The 24412-nt window shown below is 37.9% G+C and overlaps 1 protein-coding gene across 11 annotated transcripts in view; it reads right to left on the minus strand.

The window, feature by feature from the left end:
- Nucleotides 1-4153: 4153 nt before the first annotated feature.
- The window catches only part of LOC122544600 (nuclear receptor coactivator 7-like), a 122593-nt gene continuing 102334 nt past the window's right edge, over nt 4154-24412 (minus strand). For 10 of the 11 annotated variants that reach the window (XM_043683925.1, XM_043683919.1, XM_043683927.1 and 7 more), the window contains 6 exons: nt 21144-21291; nt 8642-8767; nt 8412-8564; nt 8198-8293; nt 7575-7648; nt 4154-5849 (listed from right to left, as the gene is read on the minus strand). In XM_043683925.1, coding sequence (XP_043539860.1) covers nt 5714-5849; nt 7575-7648; nt 8198-8293; nt 8412-8564; nt 8642-8767; nt 21144-21291 — 733 coding nt within the window. In that variant the 3' untranslated portion in view covers nt 4154-5713. Of the gene's footprint in view, nt 5850-7574; nt 7649-8197; nt 8294-8411; nt 8565-8641; nt 8768-9763; nt 10214-21143; nt 21292-24412 lie in introns of those variants that run through there. The other variant, XM_043683954.1, reaches the window with a different exon arrangement.

Consider the following 24412-nt stretch of genomic DNA (forward strand, 5'->3'; position numbering starts at 1 on the left):
TTTCCACTCTGTAATCTAATCTAATCTAAACAGCTACTTCTATATCACTCAATCCCTATCCATGTCTCATTCCAGGTGAAAATAACTCCCAATAGGGCAGCGTATACACAGACAAGGATACTCCACTACCTTTCCTCCATTTGTACCAACACAAACAGCTACTTCTATATCACTCAATCCCTATCCATGTCTCATTCCAGGTGAAAATAACTCCCAATAGGGCAGCGTATACACAGACAGGTGATGAGGTGCCAACATTCAGAGGGTGCAGGCAGTCATTGCTCATGGAGTATGTCCTGAGATATTGGGGAATGCTAGCAAAGTTGGATATGTGGAGAAAACACCAGTGAATTGCAGCCACCAGCAAGCCACTCTGACTTTTGTAACAAATGTCATTAACATGTCGGTTGTCTCCACTGACTTGGAAATAGCAGTCTGCATATAAATGAGATGAGATTCAGTGATCGTGAGATACTAGTGCGTGCAAATAGGCTTCTCACCACTCACTAGTGAAAGTCTTAACTCGTTGTTAAAACAATGTGTGCAAAATGTGAGAATCTCATTTCCTCATTCTCACAGAACTTTCTCAACTGTCTCACCATTCTTCTTATTCGTGGCCTGGGAAAAGCCAGCCTATAATGATCAAAAACAGCCAGACTTGGCATCAGACAAAATTCAAAGCACATCACATGACACCCCCTTCATTATTTTTTCATTTCACTTTAAGAGATAGTCCCAAACAATCTTATAAACTTCAGATATGTACCAACTGAAATGCAGATTGATATCAGTGGGCTTCATTTAATCTGATACCATGTTACATGTGAAGAGGCAAGACAAGGGAAATGGAATCAATTGGATACCTCTACCAATATGTTGATACAGGCACTAAGGGCCAAATGACTTCTTGTCTTATTACATCATTATAAGGTTCTATGAACAAAGGCATGAATTAGAGTTTCAGCAGCAGCCTAGGTATTCAACTGGCTACAGGGAAGATCTCTGGATGAATTTCAGCTCGACACTATAAATGTTCTTCCCTACTCCTCTCTGCTTCTTTTTACTTCTTTCAAGATGTTCCTTAAAATTAAAACAGAAAATGCTGGATACAATCAGGACTGATTGCATCGAAACACCCTGAATCAACTTAAAACCGTGATCAGCCCCTTGTGAGGCTCAATGTCAGTTTTGTTTGATTTGACCATATCAATTAGAAGGTGGGCATTTGTGTTTTGAATCCTACATTCCTAGCTGTGCCTACTAACATTTCATTCCTTGACCTAACAAGAATCCATCACCACCTTAAAAATATGCAATGACCCCATTGAGATAGAAAGTTTCATCCCTTGAGTGAAAATATTTCCCCTTATTTGACTTAGAAATTTAAAAATAGCATCCCCTAGATTTGGATTTTTCTTTTTAAGTTGACTCAGTGGATGTGAACATCATAGGCTGGGCCAGTATTTTATTGTGCATGACAAGGCTCCCCCTTATCAACAGCATGTTATCCCTTAGAAGAATTCCAGCACATTTGTATAATACACAAATACCGTGCTGACTCTCCTCTAGTACCTTGAGGTTTTTCAAGTGCTTAGTTATATTCTGCTTAAGTGATCAATTCTAACACCTTCCCTATATCAGATGTCAAGCTTACTGGCTTGCTTTCTTGCACTCTCCCTGCAGAAATACAATTGTTATATTTGTTACTTTCTAGTCTAATGGAACCTTTTCAGAATCCAACAAATTTTCGAAAATTATCAATGCATCTACCTCATTAGCCACCTCCTTTAGGACTCTAGGATGGCGTCCATCAGGACCTGGAGACATACCAAGCCACAGCTTCACCAGTTTACTTAACATTTTCCCTAGTAAATTTCCTGGCTCTCTTCCTCAAATCTCCTGAAATTCACATATTAATGAGATGTTCTGTAGCGTCTATAGAGAAAAAGGAAGCAAAATATTTATTATGTCTGTCATTTATTATCCACTATTAACTCCACATTCCCACCTTCTTTAGAGAACCTCTCGTGTTTCTTATTCTTTTTATTACTTTTCTTACTTTATTCCTTTTTAGATATCCATACACAAGAAATAGGAATGGGGTGTGCTATTTGGCCCCTCGAGCCTGTTCCGCCATTCAATACAATAAAGACTCTTACAACATATTTTGATATTTATAGCTAGCTTTGCCTCCTTTTTTGTTTGTCCTGATTAACCTTTTAGTCATTTTCTGTTGTTCTTTGTATTCTGATCAATAATCTAACTAGCCAGTCACCTTTGCGCAATTATATGTGTGTTCCTTTAGTTTCATGCCTCCTTAACTTGTTTAGTTAACCAGGACTGGTGGGTCCTCCCCTTGGAAATTTTCTTTATAGCAGGAATGTACTTATTTTGAGTACCTTGAAATATGCCTTTGCATATCTGCCTCAGCTTCTTTCTTAATTCCTCATCGAGCCTAATATCCCAATTTGCTTCAGATAGCTTAGCTTTCGTAACTGCATAATTACCCTTTAATTTTAAAATATTAGCCTTAGATGGACTCTTCTCCCTTTGAAATTAGATGTAAAATTTAATCATGCTGATTATGCTGTTAACGAGAGGCACCTTCACTCTGAGATCATCAATTAATCGCTCCTCAATTAATCGCTCCTCATTGCATAACTCCAAGTCCAATATAACTTATTTTCTGGCTGGTTCCAGAGTATGCTGCTCCAAGAAAATATCAAAAGTATTCTATGAACACCTCTGGGGTATTATCAATCTTATTTTTCCAGTTTGGATGTGGATTAAATTAACCAATAATTATTGCCATTACTTTATCACATGCACCCAACACTAAGAATAATTCTTCCTATATTGCGGTTACCGTTTAAGAAGTGTGTAGATCACTCCAAGTGAATTTTCTTCCCACTAATATTTCTCATCTCCACCTAGACAGATTCTACAGCATAATCTCCTGTACTAAGGTAATTTCTAACTTATTTCATCAATACCATCTCTGATTAAGAGTACTACCTCTTTATTATTCTCTAAAGTCATAGACACCTCAATATTTAGCATCAAATCCCGATCCTGCAGCCACACCTTTGTTATGGATATCAGATCATGTTTAATCATTTCAGTGTGCACTATTAATTTACTGTTATATAGGCTGCATACATTCAGATACGGAACTTTTATTAAGCTTATTTTCTTTGTAGCAGCTCATCTTGACTGCTAGTTTGTTAGGCTGTTTCTTCGTGTTCCTTCATGCCATTCTCTGACCTTAGTTTTGCACATTAGTATTTTGCTTTATTATACTGCAATTAAGAATTTTGAAACATTTTATTATGTTAAAGAGATTGTACAAATGGAAGGTGCTATTTCCTCTTTAACTCATTAGCTTTCAATTTTATTTCAGATATGACAAAATTATTAACTGAGAGTTGGAAACAATGTTTAAAATTGAGCTGGGTGAATTATAAAGATTGTTGTACAGCAAGACAGTTCATTTTAAAATTATAATTGAGAAAGAACGTGAGAAGTGTAATTATTTTATTTAAAGCTAATGGTATTACTCATGTCCATTCCATTCCTCATTCTTGTGAAAATACAACCACTCAATGGTTTAGAACCCATGGTTTGACCTAGTAAAAATGTGCATTAATTGCACTTTTACATCAGGGTAACCAAATGACAGCAATTTTGATTCCCTGAAGTCACAGGTTGTGCATTCTATAATCCAGGATCTTGCCAGATATTAGGCAAGTCAAAATAATTTGACTGTACAGGACCTGAACTCTGTATTCAGGAATGGTTGAACTGGAGAAGGTCTCAAAAATCCAAATATAGAGGCATAGAGATGTACAGCACGGAAACAGACCCTTCAGTCCAACCCGTCCTTGCCGACCAGATATCCCAACCCAATCTAGTCCCACCTGCCAGCACCTGGCCCACATTCCTCCAAATCCTTCCTATTCATACACCCATCCAAATGCCTTTTAAATGTTGCAATTGTACCAGCCTCCACCACTTCCTCTGGCAGCTCATTTTATACATGTACTACCCTCTGCGTGAAAAAGTTGCTCCTTAGTTTTCAAAAAAGGTTATTTTAAAATCAAGGAATAGAAATGATCATCTTATTTCCTTCAGGTACAAAACATCCATTCTAAGATGCTTTCAAATACACAGATTTATTGATTAACTGCAACATTGTCACAGTATACATTCTTAATGATGACATTCACAGGTACAGAATTCAGATACAATTAGAATGTTTTCATTACACTAGATATAGTGTTTTAATATAATATGATTTGTAAGCTATTGTTTAACATATCAAATGCTAAACTTTAAAAAAAATTGGTGAAATATTTAGTGCTCTATTCAGATATTCTTAACGACCTCCACAACAGCAAAATTTGCAAAACAATTGCTAAAAACCCATGACTTTATCTAGTATTGAAATGCTCTTCAGTTCTTGTTGCAGAATGTTTGTTGATCAGAAGTAGAAATGGCACCTTATGGAAACAGCATTTTAATATCAATGTTTCAATATCTGATCCAGAAGGGGGGAAAAAACCCTATAAACATGCATTTGAAATACTCTAAGCATCTTGAAAAGTTTGATGATGTTTCTTTACAATCTGTTCAACCACTTAATAACAAAATAATCCAGAAATCAAAAACTTTTTTTGCACCATACTTTGTTGCAAACAATGCACTTTAATTGACTAAAATGAAGGAAGAATAATGTACGTATAGTCTTGATTATTTACAATTCATGCTGTATATGGTGCCAAAAGCTCCTGCCATTTCTTTGAAAGTGCGATGATATTCCTTGTGCGCTTACCAGTTCCTTTATACCCTTAAAACACTGGAATGTTCAAACAAATGCAAAAGTACATACACAAGAAACTATTTTACATAATCATTTTTCAAACTGTAAACAAAGATTTGAAACATGGCGTTCAGTGCCTGCACCGATACAAAACCAAACCCAAGTACAGGGTATAAAACATTTATGTAACCAAAAACAAATATAAAAGTTTCATTAAATTAAAGTACTGTACGATAATATATAAATGATCTTGACATAATTACAATATTTTCTTCCCCCTCCCACGATTATCACTTTTTCAAAAAATTCACTTTCACTTGTTGGAAAACAAGTATTTCTACAGAACATTAAACATTCCAGTTAGAACTTTAAGTAATGTCATTAAACAATTAAAATGTCTGAACTAACATTCTAGTACTGAACGATGTGCCTTCAACACGCATTATGCAGTCTTAAAATGCTTTGTATTAACCATACTGTTAAGTTGGAAAGCATCACCTTGCACGATGGCTTTGGTCATACTAGTGCTTTACAGCCAGCCACTCTTTGGCTACCACACCACATTTGGAAGGAAAGTTTTCTTTTGTTCCTCTTTCACACTAAAAAAGACCATCAAAAGACTCACAGACTTAACTATCTTCTTTTAGCACACGATGGAATGCAGATGTAAGAGTCCCAAACAAGTTGTAGTGTAAACATCAACTTGCTCGAAAGCTGTGGCCTGTAATCTCCTTTATAGTTCAGCTTTAAATTGTAGCTTAAGCATTCAGATACATGCTCCTTTATGGTATCTTGAGAGCACTGGACACAATATAAGGCAGCTAGCAGTGGAATCATACTATCCAGTGAGCTGAACAGCAGAATTAAGGTGGCACAGGTAAAAAGTCAGCAAATTTATACAAATGTCCACACTTCCAAATCTTGCACAATGAAGTCTTCTTTTTTTGACAGTGTTTCGTTGTTAAATGTACTACATGGGTTGCTTCGTCCGTGATATAAATCTGCATCAAGCCATAAGCCAAAATGGCCACTGAAATTGCGATTATTAAAAAGTTAAGATCATGAAATTTGTCAGTTGTTAAATTTAGTATTGTGTGTGTTTACTCATAGAACTGAGCAGAACTTCATGGTGAACACTGAAACAATGCTTACTGCTTATTTAAGAAAACTGTTTGCACTGATCTCTTTGGTATCTCAATATATACAGCAGCCATGATATTTATAAGCCAATTACAATAAAGTATTGTTAAAGACTGAAAACTAAGAAATTAAAGCCATTTTATCCCTTCACATTTAAGTTTTCAGATAATGAAATTAAAAATAATTGGAATTACAAGATAAAATATTATCAGCAAAGCTATGAAGGAAAAAAATGGAACATATCATAATGGATAACATTTCATAAATATAAGAATTTTTACTATCAGTGAGAGTTTGTGGCAGTAACTATGATTACATGATTCAAAACCCAGTTACACTTTATTCAAGTGACACAAAGTATAAAAGTGGAAGTTTTTGCTAATTCACTGGCGCTTAGGGATTGTAGTTTAAGGAGGCATCAATCCTATATCTTCTGGAGGAGCACATTAAGTTCAAAAGACAAAAAACTTTAAAAAGAAAAACTTCCACTGCATTTTGACGTGTGCAAAATTCATCCCACATTCCATTACTCTGAGGAATCCTTAATACATTTTGGTGCAATTTTCTCTCTTTATAAAAATCCTCTTATAAATGGACTTCCCGATAAATCAAATAACTTCACTTGTGTAGAACTCCAGCTTATCAAACAACTAACAAAATGCACTCAAATTACTGTGGCGTAAAGGACTGATGGGGCTCATTAAAAATACATTTAAGGCTCCATACTGAGCAAGTACTAATGTTATATTGTTACCACATCACAAGGTGATTCTTTTTTGGTTAAAACCATCAACAGCAACATTGTGGTTGCATTATTTTGTTAAAAAAATTCAAACATTATAATAATATTCTTTATCAGTTTTTAAGTTTTTCTAAATAAAACTAAAAGTGTCCAGTTAGTAGTAGTGGCACAGCGATAATGTCACTGAATTACTAATCCAGGGGGGCTATGGACATGGATTCCAATTCCAACATAGTAAATTGTGAAATTTGAATTCAATGATTAAATTTGGAATTAAAAGCCACTCTAATGGTGACCTTAAAACCAACCAGTTCACTAATGTCCTTCAGGGACCAAATATCTGCCATCCTTATCTGTTCTGGAGGCTCCAGAGCTACAGGAATATGGTTGACTCTTAAAAGCCTTTTAAAATGACTAAGCAACCATTCAGTTGTATTGAACAAAATCTGCTAAATGAATGAAACTGAGAGGGCCACTGGAAAAAGCAAACATTCAGCCCTGCAAACCTCTCTCTGTCAGGGGATTTAGGCTGAAAAGAGGAGACTTGTCATAAGAGACTATTCCAAAAAAATGACTATGTCCTACACACTATCATCATCATTATACCCACTACAGTTGAGTTGGCAGCACAGTGATAATACAGTCAACAGGGAGTTGGCCTGGGAATCCTCAATATGGATCCTGGACACCAGAGTCACATGACATTAACTCAAATATGAGCAAAGAAACCACAAGATGATTAGCACCTAATTGTCCTCTCTGCACTCAACAATTCAAGGTCTAACCAGCATCATTCGTATCCCATGAATGAATTGAAACAAATAAGCTTTGGTAAATAAAATAATAATATTACTGTACTTAGTGGATACATACCTGCCTCCACCTAGTTCTAAAGAATCTTTGTCTCCTTTAATGAAGTAAGAATTTTCTCCGCTCCATCTGAATATCTATTGAATTACAATATATTAAATTTATATTCATGTTACATAATAGTAAGGCAGTACTGCAAAACTTACATCAATTATGCATTAGTTAAACCTTGTCAGGAATTCCAAAATGTGAATTTATTACACAATACAAACAGCAAATGTTACGGTCAGAAACATGTTATTCTGGAGAATTGAGTTTCAATAAGAACAAGCAGTTGTTCTTAGAATACACAAGACACGGACAGAGCTGCATTTACCCCTATCATTAGTTACCCAGCTAAATGTTTTCTGCTCCTGTATAATTCATACTATGTTAAATTGATAAGAACCCAAAATAGCTGTGATACTTCCCCTAATGCATGCAAGAATTCTTCTCTTTGTTCAAAAACTGTACAGCACAATAATACCAAGTTTTGATCCAGAACTTAAGTTTAACAGATGACATTTAAAAATACATGGTATAAATCCAGTGAAATTTTCAACAACATTCAAAACTTAGAAATGATTTTGTCAGAACTTCTCTCAACTACCCAAACTCTCCAAAAAGTTTACATTGCTGGAAATTACCTTCAACTGTGGATTGAATGTGTAGAGAAAGGTTTCTCCTGTACCAAAACAGTGGTCACTTAATCTAAAAGGATGTGATGCCAATGCTCCAAATATCTACAAGGAGAATATAACCTTGGTTTAGGAATGTATTTATTCCATGATTAAGTTCTTGAACTAATCAAACATATAAATGTATTGTTCCAATAAATAGCTTAGATAATAATTGATTTACCTGATTATCCATATCTTTGACAACAAGGAGGACAGGAGTATCAATAACAGCCAAACTCCGGTAAAGCGTTCTTAAGCTTGTTCCGTGAACTGCTGTACTATATGTAAGTCGCCAAGCATATCCCTGTGTTCTTGCAGGAAGGTGTTGTGATAGCTGATGAGTGGAAAATATTTAATTAGTAGACTTCTTTCTACACAGAATATTACAGCCACTACAGTGTGTTCATATACCTTTTCAATGTGGAAACTCTCCAGCAGTTCACTAGGGTCTGTAAGAACAGGCTGCAGATCATCTGCCTCTTCTTCGTAAAAACTCCCAACACTCTGGCGTCGTTTTGCCTCCTCAATGGTGATAATCTGTAAAAAGTCAATAACAAAATTTGAAGAAGTTTTCAGAACTCCCTGCTCTCAAAGGAAAACTGACTGTTCTGACTACTATCCAGCAACTTGCCGCATGCTTTAAGCTAATGTTGGGAAAACAGGTTTTAGGCTTGGCATGATGCATTCTGATCACCAACTCACTTGTTGATACACCATGTTCAATCTCTCAGAGACTGACAGAGGTGAGATAACAGAGTTTAATAAGACTGCATTAATAAAATCAGACAAAATTTGATACACTATAACAGACGTCAAGGAAGATTGATGAATTTTCTAGCTTCCACCATTGAATTTATGTAAATGAAAGCCAACATCTACATCTTCTTTGTAATCAAAGTTTAGATGCAATCAACTTTCACAAAAAAGATGCAAGACACTACCTCATTTGATTTTATTACATCTGAAATAATAAGTGATTAAATGCTGAATATATAATTATACATATTGAATTTCTAACAACAAATCAAACATGCAGTTTTTTTTGTGTCATGGAAAGGCATTCAGGGGATTTCCTACATCTTGGAGAATGCTGATAATGCATAAGCAGAGACCTCAACACAAAAATAATACTGCAATTAAAAATTAAGTTAGAAAAGTGTACCAGATTAAGATAACAGATTTTTGTTTAGGAGGGTAATGGTGTTTTAGAGAAAGGACTAAATTTATATACTACTTTTACGAACTATGCTGCACATGGATCTTTATCTTCATTTTAAGCACATGAATGCAAAATGACAAGAATTACTTAGAGGAAGAAAAAACCGAAAATACGCCTCAATGCAATTATTGTGCAATTTAGAACATTTAAAAAGTTGGAAAGGAAAACTACTGTATAAAGTTTAATCAAAAAAATTTTGGTCATTGTAAAGTGAGCAATTTCTCAACAATTTCTTTATTAAATTGCTTTCAGACATATTTCTGCTTTAAAAAAAATCTAAACTTAACTGAAGGAAGGGAAAATACATGACTGACCTGTACAAAGGATCCATCATCTCCTTTTGCTTTGAATACAATTCTAATGTTATTTGACATTCTAGTGCCCTTCATTTCTGCAAGTGGATTTCCACAAAACTCTGGTTGATTACTTGGAAGTAGCAATAGTTTAACAGCTTCCAACTGCTTACAGGCTGCGTGCTTCTATGGTTCAGTGTATTTGATTGGCTGTTCCTTTATGATGAACTACTTTCTATTCAGCATAGCAACTTTCGTTTTGCTCAGAAACAACATGTGCTCTTTGCACAAAACAAAATTGGAAACTTGCCAAAGCTCCCTCCCCTTCCTTTACATCCTACACAATGCATTATTAGATCAACTGAAGTGCAATCCCATTTTTTTAATCTTGCTATTCTATAAATATATCTAGACAAGATTTATATTAAACTTGGTTGAATAAACATGATATGAAACTATAAATTATTTCTATTTCAGTGAAATTTTACTACCTGAGTTTGATTTTATATTTTCTAAATTTAAATCCATCTTTTATGCCCATCTACCAAAATCAATTTACTTTTGAACAAACCAAGCCAACCTGATTATCAACCATATGGAACCATATTGTTAAAACCAGAGTTTTATTTAAATCCAAAATTGTTTAATAACACCTAAGACAATATGTTGCAAAATTTGACATTGTGGTTTAGGAGAAAAATTGCATCTTGAGCAACTGGGTGTTACAGCAAAGGCTCTCAGCACACCACTTAGTCATAGGGGTTTCAGCTGCAGCTCCCCCCAGGATGCAGCAGAGAGATGGAGCAGCTGCAAAAAAGACAAGCTTTTCACAGGAAGAGGAAATTGTGGTCAGGGAAGAGAAGCTCGCAGCATGAAAACTCACCCACTTAAATGCATAAGAGAGCAGTCCCGCCCATATCTAAACCAGGAGCAGTGAAATATACTAGAAATGCAGTTGGTTGAGATATGGTATGCAAGGTTGCTCTCGACCATTTGTATGACATCTTTAAACTTCTGGGCTCGATTGTTGGCACTGATTACTAAAACACCTCTTCCTTCTCTTCCACACCTCTTCAGTATACTTTTGGAGGGCCTCCTAATCTCAAGAGGGAAGGAGAGTTCTATCCTATTGTTGATCTCCTGCATGGCATCCAAAGCCCTTGGTCCCCTCTGGCCTGTTGCACCTTCTACCTCGCTTCCACCATGTTTTCCACTTCAGCTCCTACTGCAATCAGAATGTATCATGCCTTTAAAGTTTATTTCTTTTGTTCATCAAAATAAGTTTAAGTGGCTGTATACCTCACACTAGCTTGTGCAATCACTCAGGGGTGCTTTCATTGCTATTATTTAAAGTAGCACAATGCATGACTTTTGTATGCCACCTTCCACACTGTGAACAAACACAGGAAAATGCACACTATCCCTAGATATGGACGCAGAGACTGCCAATGAATTGTTAACTTCTGGAATTTGGGCAGTTTGGAGGGGATTTTTTTTAAACTGCTCTTGTCTTGCTTTTGAAAGATGCAAGTGGGGCCAAAATGAGTTTGTACAAGATCTCCTACAACACCCACCTATTTTAACTAGCCTGAATTCACACACAAGATGATGCTAGTCCAAATGAACATGGCCCAAGTTAATTCTTACATCAGCATCCCAACAATATTGTCAGAACGTCTATGTCATTGCACCTCTGGTTTGAGAGCCACAAAGTCTTTAACTCAAGTGCAAACTAGTAGCAGGTGCCTTCCAGATTAGAGAAGCAGCAAATGTTTCCAAGCCCTACTTTATGGATTTTTGGTGTCCAATAGGTGAGGTGGTGCTAGAGCTTCATAAAATAGGTGCCCTCCTTTCAATCAATCTCAGATTTTCCTCATTCTTCCATTTATGAATTACCTTACTGGGAATATGTTCATAGATCTCCCAAGGTACCCTAATTACACCCCATCAGCTCGCCATCAAATCAAATTAGAGTTCTGCCTATCAGAGTTGAAAAGTGTGGCACTGGAAAAGCACAAGTCAGGCAGCTTACGAAAAGCAGGAGAATCAATGTTTCAGGCATAAGCCCTTCATCAGGAAGGGCTTATGTCCGAAATGTCAATTCTCCCGCTCCTCAGATGCTGCCTGACCTGCTATGCTTTTCCAATGCCACTTTTCAACTCTGATCTCCAGCATCTGCAGTCATCACTTTCTCCTGCCTATCAGTTTCAGATAGGAATTATGGGCAATTTAAACAATGTCCGGGAGTTAAAATATTTCAAGTCTCATACCGATACTTACAGATGATTTAACTCCCTGCATTTGCCTCTTGCCCCAAATTAAAACTGGCAGGTTAGAATCATGACATAAATAGCTTATAAAATAATACAATAAAATTGATATAAAGACATTTAAGGGTACAGTATTTTCAAATAGCTTGGAGTGAGTGGAAACATGCACATTCCTTGATGGACAGGCCAGGTCTTGGAAACTTGAATGATTTTCTCAAGAGTAATTCCACAGCAATTTATGCCAAGTTTTTTTTAAACCCTTGCATTTTTTGTGCACGTAGAGCAACAAGCTTGAGCAAATCCGAGTCTAGAAATGGCAAATTCCTGTCAGAGTTTCTACATGTCATTTCCAGCATGTATTTCAAGTTGAAACTTGTATCACTAAGCCACTCCAATATCAATTAAAAGTCAAGCAAGATCAGGAGAAATTAGTGAAAAAAAAAACAAAATGAATATTACAAATGTGTGACTTATGGATTAAAAACGCTGATTAAGAATTTGACCTCAATGTTCAAATCCCCAAAGTAAAGAAACAAAATGCATTTATTGAGGCTTTTTAAAAGTACTCTATAACTCCACTGGAGTACCAATCAACATTGCGTTCCAATCCTGAATAGTTTTTGAACCGCAATCTGTCAACTTCAAGGCTATGAGTGCTCTTAGTACAACTGACAATTGTTGGGTGAAAGAATGCATTAGGAATGTGATGCTGTACAGTTAATACCACATTGCTAAACAATTATACTTTTATATATGTATTACAATTTTATTGTATTATCTCTTTTCAAAAGCCTTTTTTCTAGTTGGGAATCTTTTCCAGATTAACTTACTTCAAAAGTGTCCAGTGATGTTAACGTGCATAATATGCATGAGTTTTATCAGTAGGATTTATGATAAAACTATACATTAAAAAAGAGAACTGGAAGGGAAAAAAATTACTCTTAAAATTAGTGCCTGATTTGCTCTGGTTACATTTCAAGTTTAAGCGAGTATTATAACACTTTTGTTAAAGGCAACAGTGCCAAGATATATTTGATTGAAGGCACATTCAGGGACTTGCCTCTAGTCTTAGTCGCATTGTCTCAATTGCCAGTTGATCATTTTACTTATCAAGAAGCAACTGCAGTTAAAATGAGATTCATGCTCAAATGGGTGACCATTAACAGGCTTTATCGTACAGACTTGAAACACATACAGGAAGTGACATATAGATACTGGCTATTTTTAGTTTTAAGATCTAAATTTTCAGATCTAAATTTGTTCATGCTTTCCAGTGAAAGTGAAGTTTCATTAAAAATTAGTTGAAACTGGCGGCACGGTGGCTGTGGTTAGCACTGTTGCCTCAAAGCGCCAGGGACCCGGGTTAGATTCCAGCCTCGGGCGACCGTGTGGAGTGTGCACATTCTCCCTTTATCTGCATGGGTTTCCCCAGGTGCTCTGGTTTCCTCCCACAGTCCAAAGGTATGCAGGTCAGGTGAATTGGCCATGCTAAATTGCCCATAGCAATAGGTGCATTATTTGGAGGATAGTGGATCTGGGTGGGTTACTCTTCGGAGGGTCGGTGTGGACTGGTTGGGCTGAAGGGCCTGTTTCCACACTGTGGAGAATCTAATCTAATCATTAAGTGACTCAGATAGGCCTTTGATGTTAGAGCACACACAAGTAGTCAACGGAGTGCAATTTAGTGCTTGAAATTGTAACTTAAAATAGGTGCTGGAGTTAAGCACTTTAGGAAGAGAAGCAGTGGAAGGGAAAGGTGTTTCGATTCTTCAGACTCAAGCAAGTGAGGGGGAACAATGCAGATCGAGACACTGGCTGGCTTGAGGCCATTGGTGGAAAGACAGCATGAACCATAATATGATACAAGTGTGTTTGGTGAGTATTTCTAGTTATAAACTAAAAGGAAGGTCTTTAATTTATATTTAGGAGTAGAGTCTTTTTTTTCCCTCTCCAAAATAGTTTGAGTCTAAGATTGATACTGATGTAAATAAAATAATTACAGTGAAAGGTAAAGAGCAGGGAAACCTTCAAAGGTAAAGACCAACAATACTACAGCAATTATTATTAAATTAAATACAATGGTGATGGCATGATGTATTACTACTGTAGCACATAGGGAGCTGCTGTAAACTAAGGTGATCCAGAACACACACACATGCAGTACAGGTAGTTCTGTGATAACGCATGTTTTGGCTAGAACGTCCCTGAAGAATTAGCGAACATTTTGGAGAACACTCATCTCTTTTGGCAATAGCACGATTCCAGCCATGATCGGCTCGCGTGCTTTATTCTGAGCACTGAAATCTCTGAGCCGTTCTGCGAGTGCGCTGATGTTCTTGCCATTCTGCGCATGCGCCGGTGTCTATGCATGCACGACATCGGTGCTGTTTTGCGCATGTACCAATTTCGACGCTTCTGCGCATGCGCGGTCGCAGCGCCGATCTTCCTGCCATTCGTTGACCTCAGCTGCCAACAGAGCGGCTTTGTGTGAGAGGTACAGTAAGGAGAGCAGCTTTCTTACATATTTTTAAAAATGTACTGCGTTAAATGTCCTTTTGTTTCATTAATAAATATGATTTCAACCTTCATTCAGGCTATGTTATAACTTTGCATTAGACTTCTGGGTGATTTTTGAGCGATCATGAGTGAAGTTTCAACTTTGCTAGCCTGCCCCTAATCCCACTGTTCCCATAGGCCTCATTATTTCTATTAAACAATTTTCTATTAAGCAAGGTTTCACTGGAACACTTGCATTATAAGAGTACTACCTGTAAGTGCTTGCAGCCCAAAATTATTCCAACATAAGTTAAGTAGCTGGAGTCTGAGCTGCAGAAATTACACAATTTAGAAGAGGTGAGTTTGGGGTGGTGCAGTGGTTAGCACTGCTGCCTCACTGTGCCAGGCACCCAGGTTCAATTCCAGTTTCGAGTAACTGTTTGTGTGGAGCTTTTACATTCTCCCAGTGTCTGCATGGGTTTCCTCCCACAGATATGCAGGTAAGGTGGGATTGATCATGCTAAATTGCCTATAGTGTCCAGGGATGTTCAGGCTAGGTGGATTAGCCATAGAAAATGAGGGGTTACAGGGATGGGATGAGTCTGGGTGGGATGCTCTTTGGATGGTCGGTGTGCACCCGATGGGCCGAATGGCCTGCTTCTACACTGTAGGGATTCTATGATTGTATTCTACGATTCCATGAGTTACCTGGACATTTTGTTCGGGGAGGCAGGATGGTGTACATGCAGATGATGCAGCTTTTCAGGAGCCTTGGCCTCTCCAACAGTTACAATGTGCTTGCAGACTGGATGGATGAGATCTGGGAGGATGAGCAATCTGACATGGCATCATGATACACAGTGCCATTCCAGTGAGGGGAGAAAATATGAATGTTACAGTAGGACAAAATTACAGTATAAGTAGGGAGCTAGATACTGTTTACTGCAGCAGTAAGCTGTCCATTAGACCACACTCGATCATCACTAAAGTGATTGAACATGTTGCACATGAGCAGGTACTGTTAACCAAGTTGCACTTGCTTAACAGTACCTGCTCAGTGACTCTTTGGGTTTCATCATGCCACTCAGCTCCTGATCTCATTACAGCACTGGTCAAGCATCAAGAAAAGAGCTATGTGCCAGTGGGGATAGTGAGCGCGACTGCCTTTAACATCAAGGTCCTACATGACAAAGAATAGCATTAAGCAGCTCTTGCAAAACTGGAATCAACAGGAATCAGGGGAGAATTCTTTGCTGATTAGAATCATACCTGGCACAAAAAAAGGTGGTTGTGATTATTGGACCTTCATCTCAGCTCCAGGAGAACTCTGTAGGAGTTCCTCAGAATAGTGTCATCTTCAGCTGCTTCATTAATGACCATCTCTCTGGAACGTTTGAAGGAGGACTGGGGGAGCATATTTAATACAAGAGCTTTATCACACAAGGTGCTCATTTTACTCTAAGCTGTTTCCCTCCAAAATGGCCTTTGATGTCATGACATCACGTGATCAGATTCTTAAATTGACAGTCCAACATACTGATATCAATACACAATACCTTCCATTATAAAGGTCAGAAGTGGGAATGCTTGCTGATGACTGCATATTTTTCAGCACTATTCACAACTCCTCAGATTCAGAAACACTCTATGCCTAAATACAGCAATGGTGTGGAGGTGCTGGTGTTGGACTGGGGTGGACAAATTTTTTGAAAATTACACACTAGTGTAACAGATTTATTTGCAAGTACAAGCTTTCGGAGTGCTGCTCCTTCGTCAGGTAGCTAAATACAGCAAAAACCTGGACAATATCCAGGTTTGGATTGACAAGTAGCAAATAATATTTACATCACCTAAGTGCCAAGCAATGACCATTTCCAACAAGAGAGAATCTACGCATCACTCCTTTGTCACTCAATGGCACCAACATCATTGAATTCCCCACATCAACATCTTGGGGTTACCACTGACCAGGAATAAATACTGTGATTACAAAAAAAGGCCATACACTAGGAATACTGCAACAATAACTCAACTCCTGGTTCTCCAAAGTCTGTCAACATCTATAAGGCATAAGTCAGGAATGTAATGGAATACTCCCAACTTTCCTAGATGAGTGCAGCTCTAACAACAGTCAAGAAACTTGCCATGATCCAAGACCATGCAGCCTGCTTGACTGGCACAACATCCACTCCCTCCATTATCAACACTACGTACCATCTACAAAGTGCATTGCAAAAAAATCACCAAGGTTCCTTAGCCAGCTCCTTCCAATCACATGACCGCTTCCATCTAGAAGGACAACAGCAGAATTGTGGAAATACCACCACCTACAAGTTCTCCTCCAAGCTGTCCTGATTTAGAAATATATCAAAATCCTGCAATAACTTAAAAGATATAATACTAGCATTTAGAAATACATAATATAATCAAGCAGAGTCAACATGGCTTCATGAAGCAGAAATCATGCCTAACAAATTTATTATAATTCTTTGAGGTGATAACAAACAGGACAGATAAGAGTCATACAGACAGATAAGGCAGAACAAGTAGATATAATATTTTCAGAATGTGTTTGATGAGGTACCACACATAAGGCTACTTAATAAGATAGAGCCAATGGTGTTGGGGGTAGTATATTAACACACACAGGTTATTGGCTAACTAATAGAACACCAACAGTTGGGATAAGGGGACACTTTCATGATGGCAATCTTTAATTAGTGAAGTGTCATAGGGATCAGTGTTTGGACGAAAATAATTTACAATATGTTTGAATGGATACTAAATCTAGGACGAGAGGACATAATCTCAGAATAAGGGATATGCAATTTAACACAAAGATGCTTTTACTAGTCTCTCAGACTCGTGAAAATATCTTCTCCACATCCACTCTATCCAAGCCCCATCAGTATCCTGTAAGGTTCAATGAAGTCACCAATGGAATGAGTTCAAAATGGAGGACTTAGTTCATGGTCTGAAGTCACTAAACTTAACGTTGAATCCAGAAGGATATAAGGCGCCCAAGTGGAAAATGATAACAACGTTAAAGGTAGACGTGTAAGATTATGAAACTTGTTATGGATATCAGGAAGGAAACAAAAAGCAGAAACTAACAAAAGCAATAATCAAAAACTTCCATACTCGTTTCTTATTGTGTAAACTGCATTTATTATTAATGTTTTTATATTTTTTATTCAGAAATTAACGTCAACACTTTTTTATACTATGGGTTAATTTAAGTGCAAAGTATGCTGTAAGAACAGTGTCAACTAGGTTTAGTAATAGCACTCTCATCTTGGAATTGCATGCTTATAGGTTTGAAACCTCTGTGAAACTTGACCATGTAGCACAGACTAATTGAGAAAATGCCACCTTGCACGTCTTGACAGTCTTTCAGACAAATTAATAAAACTGCCTGGTTCAGCAATACACTAGATTGCATGGCATTAATTAGAGACAAAAACTGCAAGACGCTGGAATCCAAAGTAGACTAGCAGGAGGCTGGAAGCCAGGCAGCATCAGGAGGTGGGGTAGTGAAAAGTGAATACAGGTGGCAGGTGGAAGCAGGTTGGTTGATAGGAGGAATTAATCCGGTTGGTAGCTGAAGGAAAGGGATGGAAGGGAGGAGGCTGCCTGGGAAAGGAGTCAGGGAATGGGTGGAAAGGTTATTGAAATTGGTGAACTCAATGTTTTGAGTCCTCCGGGCTGTAGGCTGTCCAGGCAGAAGATGAAATGTTGTTCCTTCAATTTGTGGTCTGATTCATTGTGGCAATGGAGGAGACCAAGGATGGACTTGTCAGAGTGAAAAGGGGAACTGAAATGGGCAGTGACCGTCCCTTACAGGCCTGGCTAAGTTGCTTGGTGAAGCGTGCCCTTAGATTATGTTTGGTTTCAGCGTTGTAGAAAAAAACCACTTTGGAAGCACCAGATACAGTAAACTAGGTTGGAGGAGAGGCAGGTGAACCTCTGTCTCACCTGGAAGGACTATTTGGGGCCCTGAATGGAGGTGTGCTGGCAGGTTTTACATTTTTATCATTGCAGGGGAAGCCATTCAGGGAATATTGGTGGGAAGGGTGGCGCGAACCAAAGAGTGCTGAAGTGAATGGTCCAGGTGGAAGGCAGAGAGGGGTGGGGAGGTGAAAATGTTCTGTGTGGTGGGTATAGAAATGATAAAGGATGATATGTTGGATGTGTAGACTGGTGGGTGGAAAGTGAGGACAAGGGGGACCTTGTCTTTATTACGTTTGGAGGGGAGAGGGTTTAGAGCAGTGGAGCAGGGAATAGAGGTGGTGCATGGAGGGCTGTCTGGATGACACAGGGAGGAAAAGCACATTGTTTAAAATAGGCAGACGTCTGGGATGCCTGGGAATGGGACGTCTCCTTGTCAGAGCAGGTGCGACGGAGGTGGTGGAATTGGGAAAACGGGATGTAGTTTTTGCAAGATACGGGGTGGGAGGAGGTATAGTCCAGGTAGTTATGGGAGTCTGTGGGTTTGTAGCAAATGTCAGTCCATAAACTGTCACTGGAGATGGAAACGGAGGTCAAGGAAGGGAGTAAGGTATCTAGGATAGATCAAGTGAATTTAAGGGCAAGATGGAAATTGTTGGCATAGTTGATGAACTGCTCCAGTTCAGCCTGGGAGTAGGATGCAGCACTGATGCGGTCATCGATTTAACGGCAGAAGAGTTGGGGAACAGTACCTGCGTATGTACTGAAAAGGGACTGTTTGACATAGAAACATAGAAAAATACAGCGCAGTACAGGCCCTTTGGCCCTCAATGTTGCGCCGATCCAAGCCCACCTAACCTACACTAGCCCACTATCCTCCAATGCCCGTTTAAATGCCCATAAAGAGGGAGAGTCCACCACTGCTACTGGCAAGGCATTCCATGAACTCACGACTCGCTGAGTAAAGAATCTACCCCTAACATCTGTCCTATACCTACCACCCCTTAATTTAAAGCTATGCCCCCTCGTAATAGCTGACTCCATACGTGGAAAAAGGTATATATACATGGCCAAATTAAAAGAGAATTGAAGAGAGGCAAGAAAGTTTTTACGATGTCTTGATCAACTTTGTCAGCAATGAAACAAATTAACTTGTCGTTTTTTTAAACAAGCCTTTGCTGTAAAAAAATTAGCTTTTGTAAACAAAAATTCTTTCATGGAATGTGAGCATCATTTATTATCCAGCATTTATAGCCCACCTCTAATTGCAGTTGGTGGTGGTGAGAGTTTCCTTCTTGAACTGCTGCAGTTCTTAATGGTGTACGGTTACCCACAGAATTGTCAGGAGGGGAGTTCCATGATTTTGAGCTGTCAATCATGGAACAACAGCAATATAGTTTGAAGTTAAGATGTTGTGTGGCTTGGTGGGGAATTTGTAGGTGGTGTTTCCATAAACCTGTTGCCTTTATACTTCTAGGTGCTAGTTGACTTAGAGGATGAAAGTTTAGGATTTTCTTTTTACAAAGAGAGCTCTGATGAATTGCTGCAGTGCATCATGTAGATGGTACACTAAAAACAATAAATTAATGAAAACATTTCACCAGCTTGATATGGTCTGCATTACTGTCAAGTATTATATATACTAGATTATATTGATTTTATTTGTTGCGCTTCTCAGCTAAAATAATGATGAATGCTGTTTGAAAGGTAAGCAAATCTTTAATTACAAAAGTATAGAGACAAAAACACCAGTCTTTAACAGGGTAGTTGGGCAGCTGTAATACTATTTTTTAAAAACAATTTACAGCTTGCAGACGTGAAATATCATTTAATCAGATTGTTCTATCTGCAGTTGTAGAGATGTTAACAATTAGACTATCCAAATGTGAACCAAGTTGGACAGCTGTGAAACTTGCAGACTCATATACATAGGAACTTGTCTTCAACTAGAATTAATCTATTTCTGTCAGGGATTTTGTCAATTTCATGAGGGTAATATGTTTTAAATGGTATACCTTATTAAAATACCTCAACTGTGGTACAGCAATGTAAACCATTAAAACAAAAAAAGTTAGAGGATGTAAAAATAAAGTACACAAAATCTCATATACCATAAGCCTGACAAAAAGCTAAGTTGTGTGCTTCATCTCTCAATATTAGATAATACATAGATCCATTTCAGGCAACGATGGACTCAACGCAATAAAATAACTGCTCCTAAAATCTACAGGAAACATAAAACCTTTACTCATTTCTTAAGTGTGACTTGTTTAACTAGGTCAATAAATGTACATCTTTCTATGGGTTCAACAACAGCTATGACATGGAAAATTCTATTCTTGTCATATTCTGACTATTCATCAAAAATCAGTTTCAAAAGCTCATAATTAAGTTCCATTTGTTCTCTGTATTCCGTTACTAGCATTTTAATCATAATGTGAGATTCTTTGGAGAGGATAACCATAAAGGTTTTACACTGAAGAAACGACTTTAGAAATCTAGGATGGAAAACAGTATTTGATATTGTTTCAATGCACATACCTTGGTACAGTTACCAGAGAATGGCACAGCTCAGATTTCCAGTGGCGAGGATTTTTTAAAAAATTATAAATTGAGAAAGAAAACCTTCCAAGAATTATGCTTTAGAAATTTGAAATACAATAAATTTGAAATCCAATATAGCCTACCTCCCAACTTTTAGGAACTGGGTCACTGAAGAAATTGTCAATCATTTCCAGCTCATCCTTCTCAACCACCACAAATCCCTGGTCTTTGGCTTCTTTCCCATACACTTCTGGTGACCACTGAACAAAGAATGCATACAGGTGATCTACCCTGAATGGAAGAAGGCAAGGGAAAATTCTGTTAAAATAGATTACAGTAACTATACAGAGCTTGGATATACATGCCATGCCATTTAATTATCTGCAACTTCAAATAAGTCATCTCAACTGCATAATCTGAGAAACTGAACATTTGTACAAACTTTTAAATATGTTTAACAGAACACAACAGAATTACAGTTACTATTTACACTGTAACTGCAACATTGGCTACAGAGACAAGTGAAAGAGGCAAGTGTTTCAGAGTGAAAGAGGGAAGGAACCATGATCCAAAATTTTAAATCATCTCTGGCCACAGGTGAATGCCAGATTACTGGAGGACAGCTAGTGTGGTTCCACTTTACAAGAAAGGTGGCAGAGATAGACCAGAAAACTATAGACCAGTGAGCCTAATATCAGTGTGGGGAAACTATTGGAGAAAATAGTGATAAAGAAAATTAATCTCCATTTAGACAAGCAAGGATTAATTGGGATAGTCGGTATAGTTTTGTGTGAGGAAGGTCATGCCTCACAAATGTGGTGGAACTTTGAGGTGACCAAGTGTTTGGATGAGAGTCGAGCAGTTGATGTAGTTTATATGGACTTCAGCAAGCCCTTTACCAAGGTCCACAGGAGAGACTGATAAAGAAAGTAAAAGCTCATGGGATCCAGGATAACTTGGCAAGATGGATCCATAATGGCATCTTAGTGACAGGAGACAGAGGGTACTGACAGAAGGATATGTAAGTGGAGCCTGGTGTGCAGTGGTGTACCATAATGCTGTGTCCCTTATATTATTTAGGAATATCACAAACAATATGTGAGAATGTGGGAGGGATGATATGTAATTTGTGGACGAAAGAAAGTTTTGCTGAGTTTTTGACAGTGAGGAGGAAGGCGTTAGGTAACAGGAGAATATGAACGGATTGGTCAGATGCGTGGCAGATGAATTTAACCCTGGTAAGTGAGAAGTGACGACTTTGGAAGGAGGAACAAAACAAGGGAGTAGATAATAAATGGCAAAAAAAAAATGAAGCTCAGGGGAATTAACACAAAATCCCTAAAGTTTGGAACAGGCCATTTGGCCCTCTGAAGAGCATCCCACCCAGACTCACATCCCTCACCCTAACTCTATAACCTTGGATTTCCCATGGCTAGTCCACACAGCTTACACATCCCTGGACAATATAGGCATGGCCAAACCACCTAACCTGCACAGCTTTGGACTTTGGGAAGAAACTAGAGCTCCTGGGGGAAACCCTTGCAGGCACTGGGAGTGTGTGCAAACTCTACACAGGCAATTACCTTAGGGTAGAAACAAACCTGGATCTCTGGCACTGTGAGGAAGCAAAGCCAATCACTCAGCCACCATGCTGCTACAGAAATCTTAAGGTACTTGAGATGTTTAAGTGAGGAGCTTGGACAGGGTGATTAGAAAGCTGCTGCTCCCCTTAGTCAAAGGGTCAATAAAAATGGGGCATAATTTTCAAGTAAAAGAAAGTAGATTTGGATGGAATTTGAGGAAAACTATTTTCACTCAGAGGGTGATGAGGGCTTAGAATACACTGCCTGAGAGGGTAATTGAGATGGGAAACCTCACAATGTTTAAAAACTACTTGGACAAGCACTTGACGTGTCAGTATATCCGGGGCTATGGGCCTCATGCAGATAGTAGCGTATTTTCCACAGTACAGACTTGCTGGGCTGAAGGGCCCCTTCTGTATGATTCTATGAGTTGATAAGGCTCAACAGACAGGAGCTCAGGTGCTGCCAGTACTACACAAAATAAGGCATCATCTTACAAAGATATAAGTGGCTTAATCAATGTCATTTCATTTTAAAACTTGTACATAACATTTGGCAAAAATTAATGACTTTCATTCAACCCAAATTAAGAGAAAATGCAATTTAAAATAAAGGTAAACTTTTAAAAAGTTAAAAAAAATCTGACCATGCTATCCACAATGGAATAAAAATACTCACATCCTTCAGATTACAAAGAAAAATACGCCAGAACTGAACCAGATTTGTTTCTCGCTTGCAAACATATCTGTTATATTTCTGTACCAATTTAACTATTCACAGACAAGTAGTTGTAAATAAAAATAGTGAACTCAAGTAAACAGAAACACAGATATCAGATGAAGGAATAGGCCATTCAACCCTTCGAGTCTGCTCTGCCATTCAATATGATCAAGATGAATCATCCAATTTAGTACCCTATTGCTGCTTTATCCCCAAACTGTTTGATCCCTTTAGTCTCAAGATCCAAACCTAATTCATTCTTGAAAATATTTAAAATTTTGGTTTTAATCACTTCCAGTTGCAGAGAATTCCAAAGGCTCACTCTGTGGGTGAAGATATTTCTCCTCACTTCAGTCTTAAATGGCCTATCCAACATCCTTAAACTGTGACCTCTGATTCTGGACTCCCCATTCATCGGGAACATCCTTCCTGTGTTTACCCAGTCTAATTCTGTTAGAAATAATGACAAATTAATACAATAATAGTATGATTTAAATTCAGGTGCTGCAAACAGAATTGCAACATGTAACTTGTTCTGAAATATTGCTCTTAATACTATTATTGATGCCTCTATGTTCATTGTGGGTGGACTGAGTAAAAAGCAAACTCTGTTTCTGCCAATCTGCATACTTTCTACCCACATGTCTGCAGTTTGATGTCATGAACAGGACTATAATGTGTTCTTTCTTATAAAAGAAAAGTTTTTCTTTTTGCCATTTGCTTCTAATTACTAGTTGTTAGTGACTAAAGCAGAATTTGATTGAAGGAAGATATCCATAAAGCCACAATACAACCAGTAAATTTAACAAAAATGAACCGAAAAATACAATCTACTGTCAAAACATTTGTTTTAAAATGTCTTATTATAAATCTCCAAGCAGAGCTCCCTAGTCATTTATTGTTAAGACACAGTACATATGCCTAATCATGTAAAATATATTTTACGCAGATTTGATAAAAACAAACACTGAAATGTAGATGCTTATGGCCCAAATCTCTTTTGCTACAAGCCTGGAAAAAGAACTTGTTTCATACTTAATATGACATCAAAAGCTACAGCCAGCCAACATGATAGCCAGATTCTGAATGAACAGTTTCTAAAGTCAGTA

The sequence above is a fragment of the Chiloscyllium plagiosum genome, chromosome 3 (genome assembly GCF_004010195.1).
Source record: "Chiloscyllium plagiosum isolate BGI_BamShark_2017 chromosome 3, ASM401019v2, whole genome shotgun sequence".
Classification (NCBI taxonomy): Eukaryota; Metazoa; Chordata; class Chondrichthyes; order Orectolobiformes; family Hemiscylliidae; genus Chiloscyllium; species Chiloscyllium plagiosum.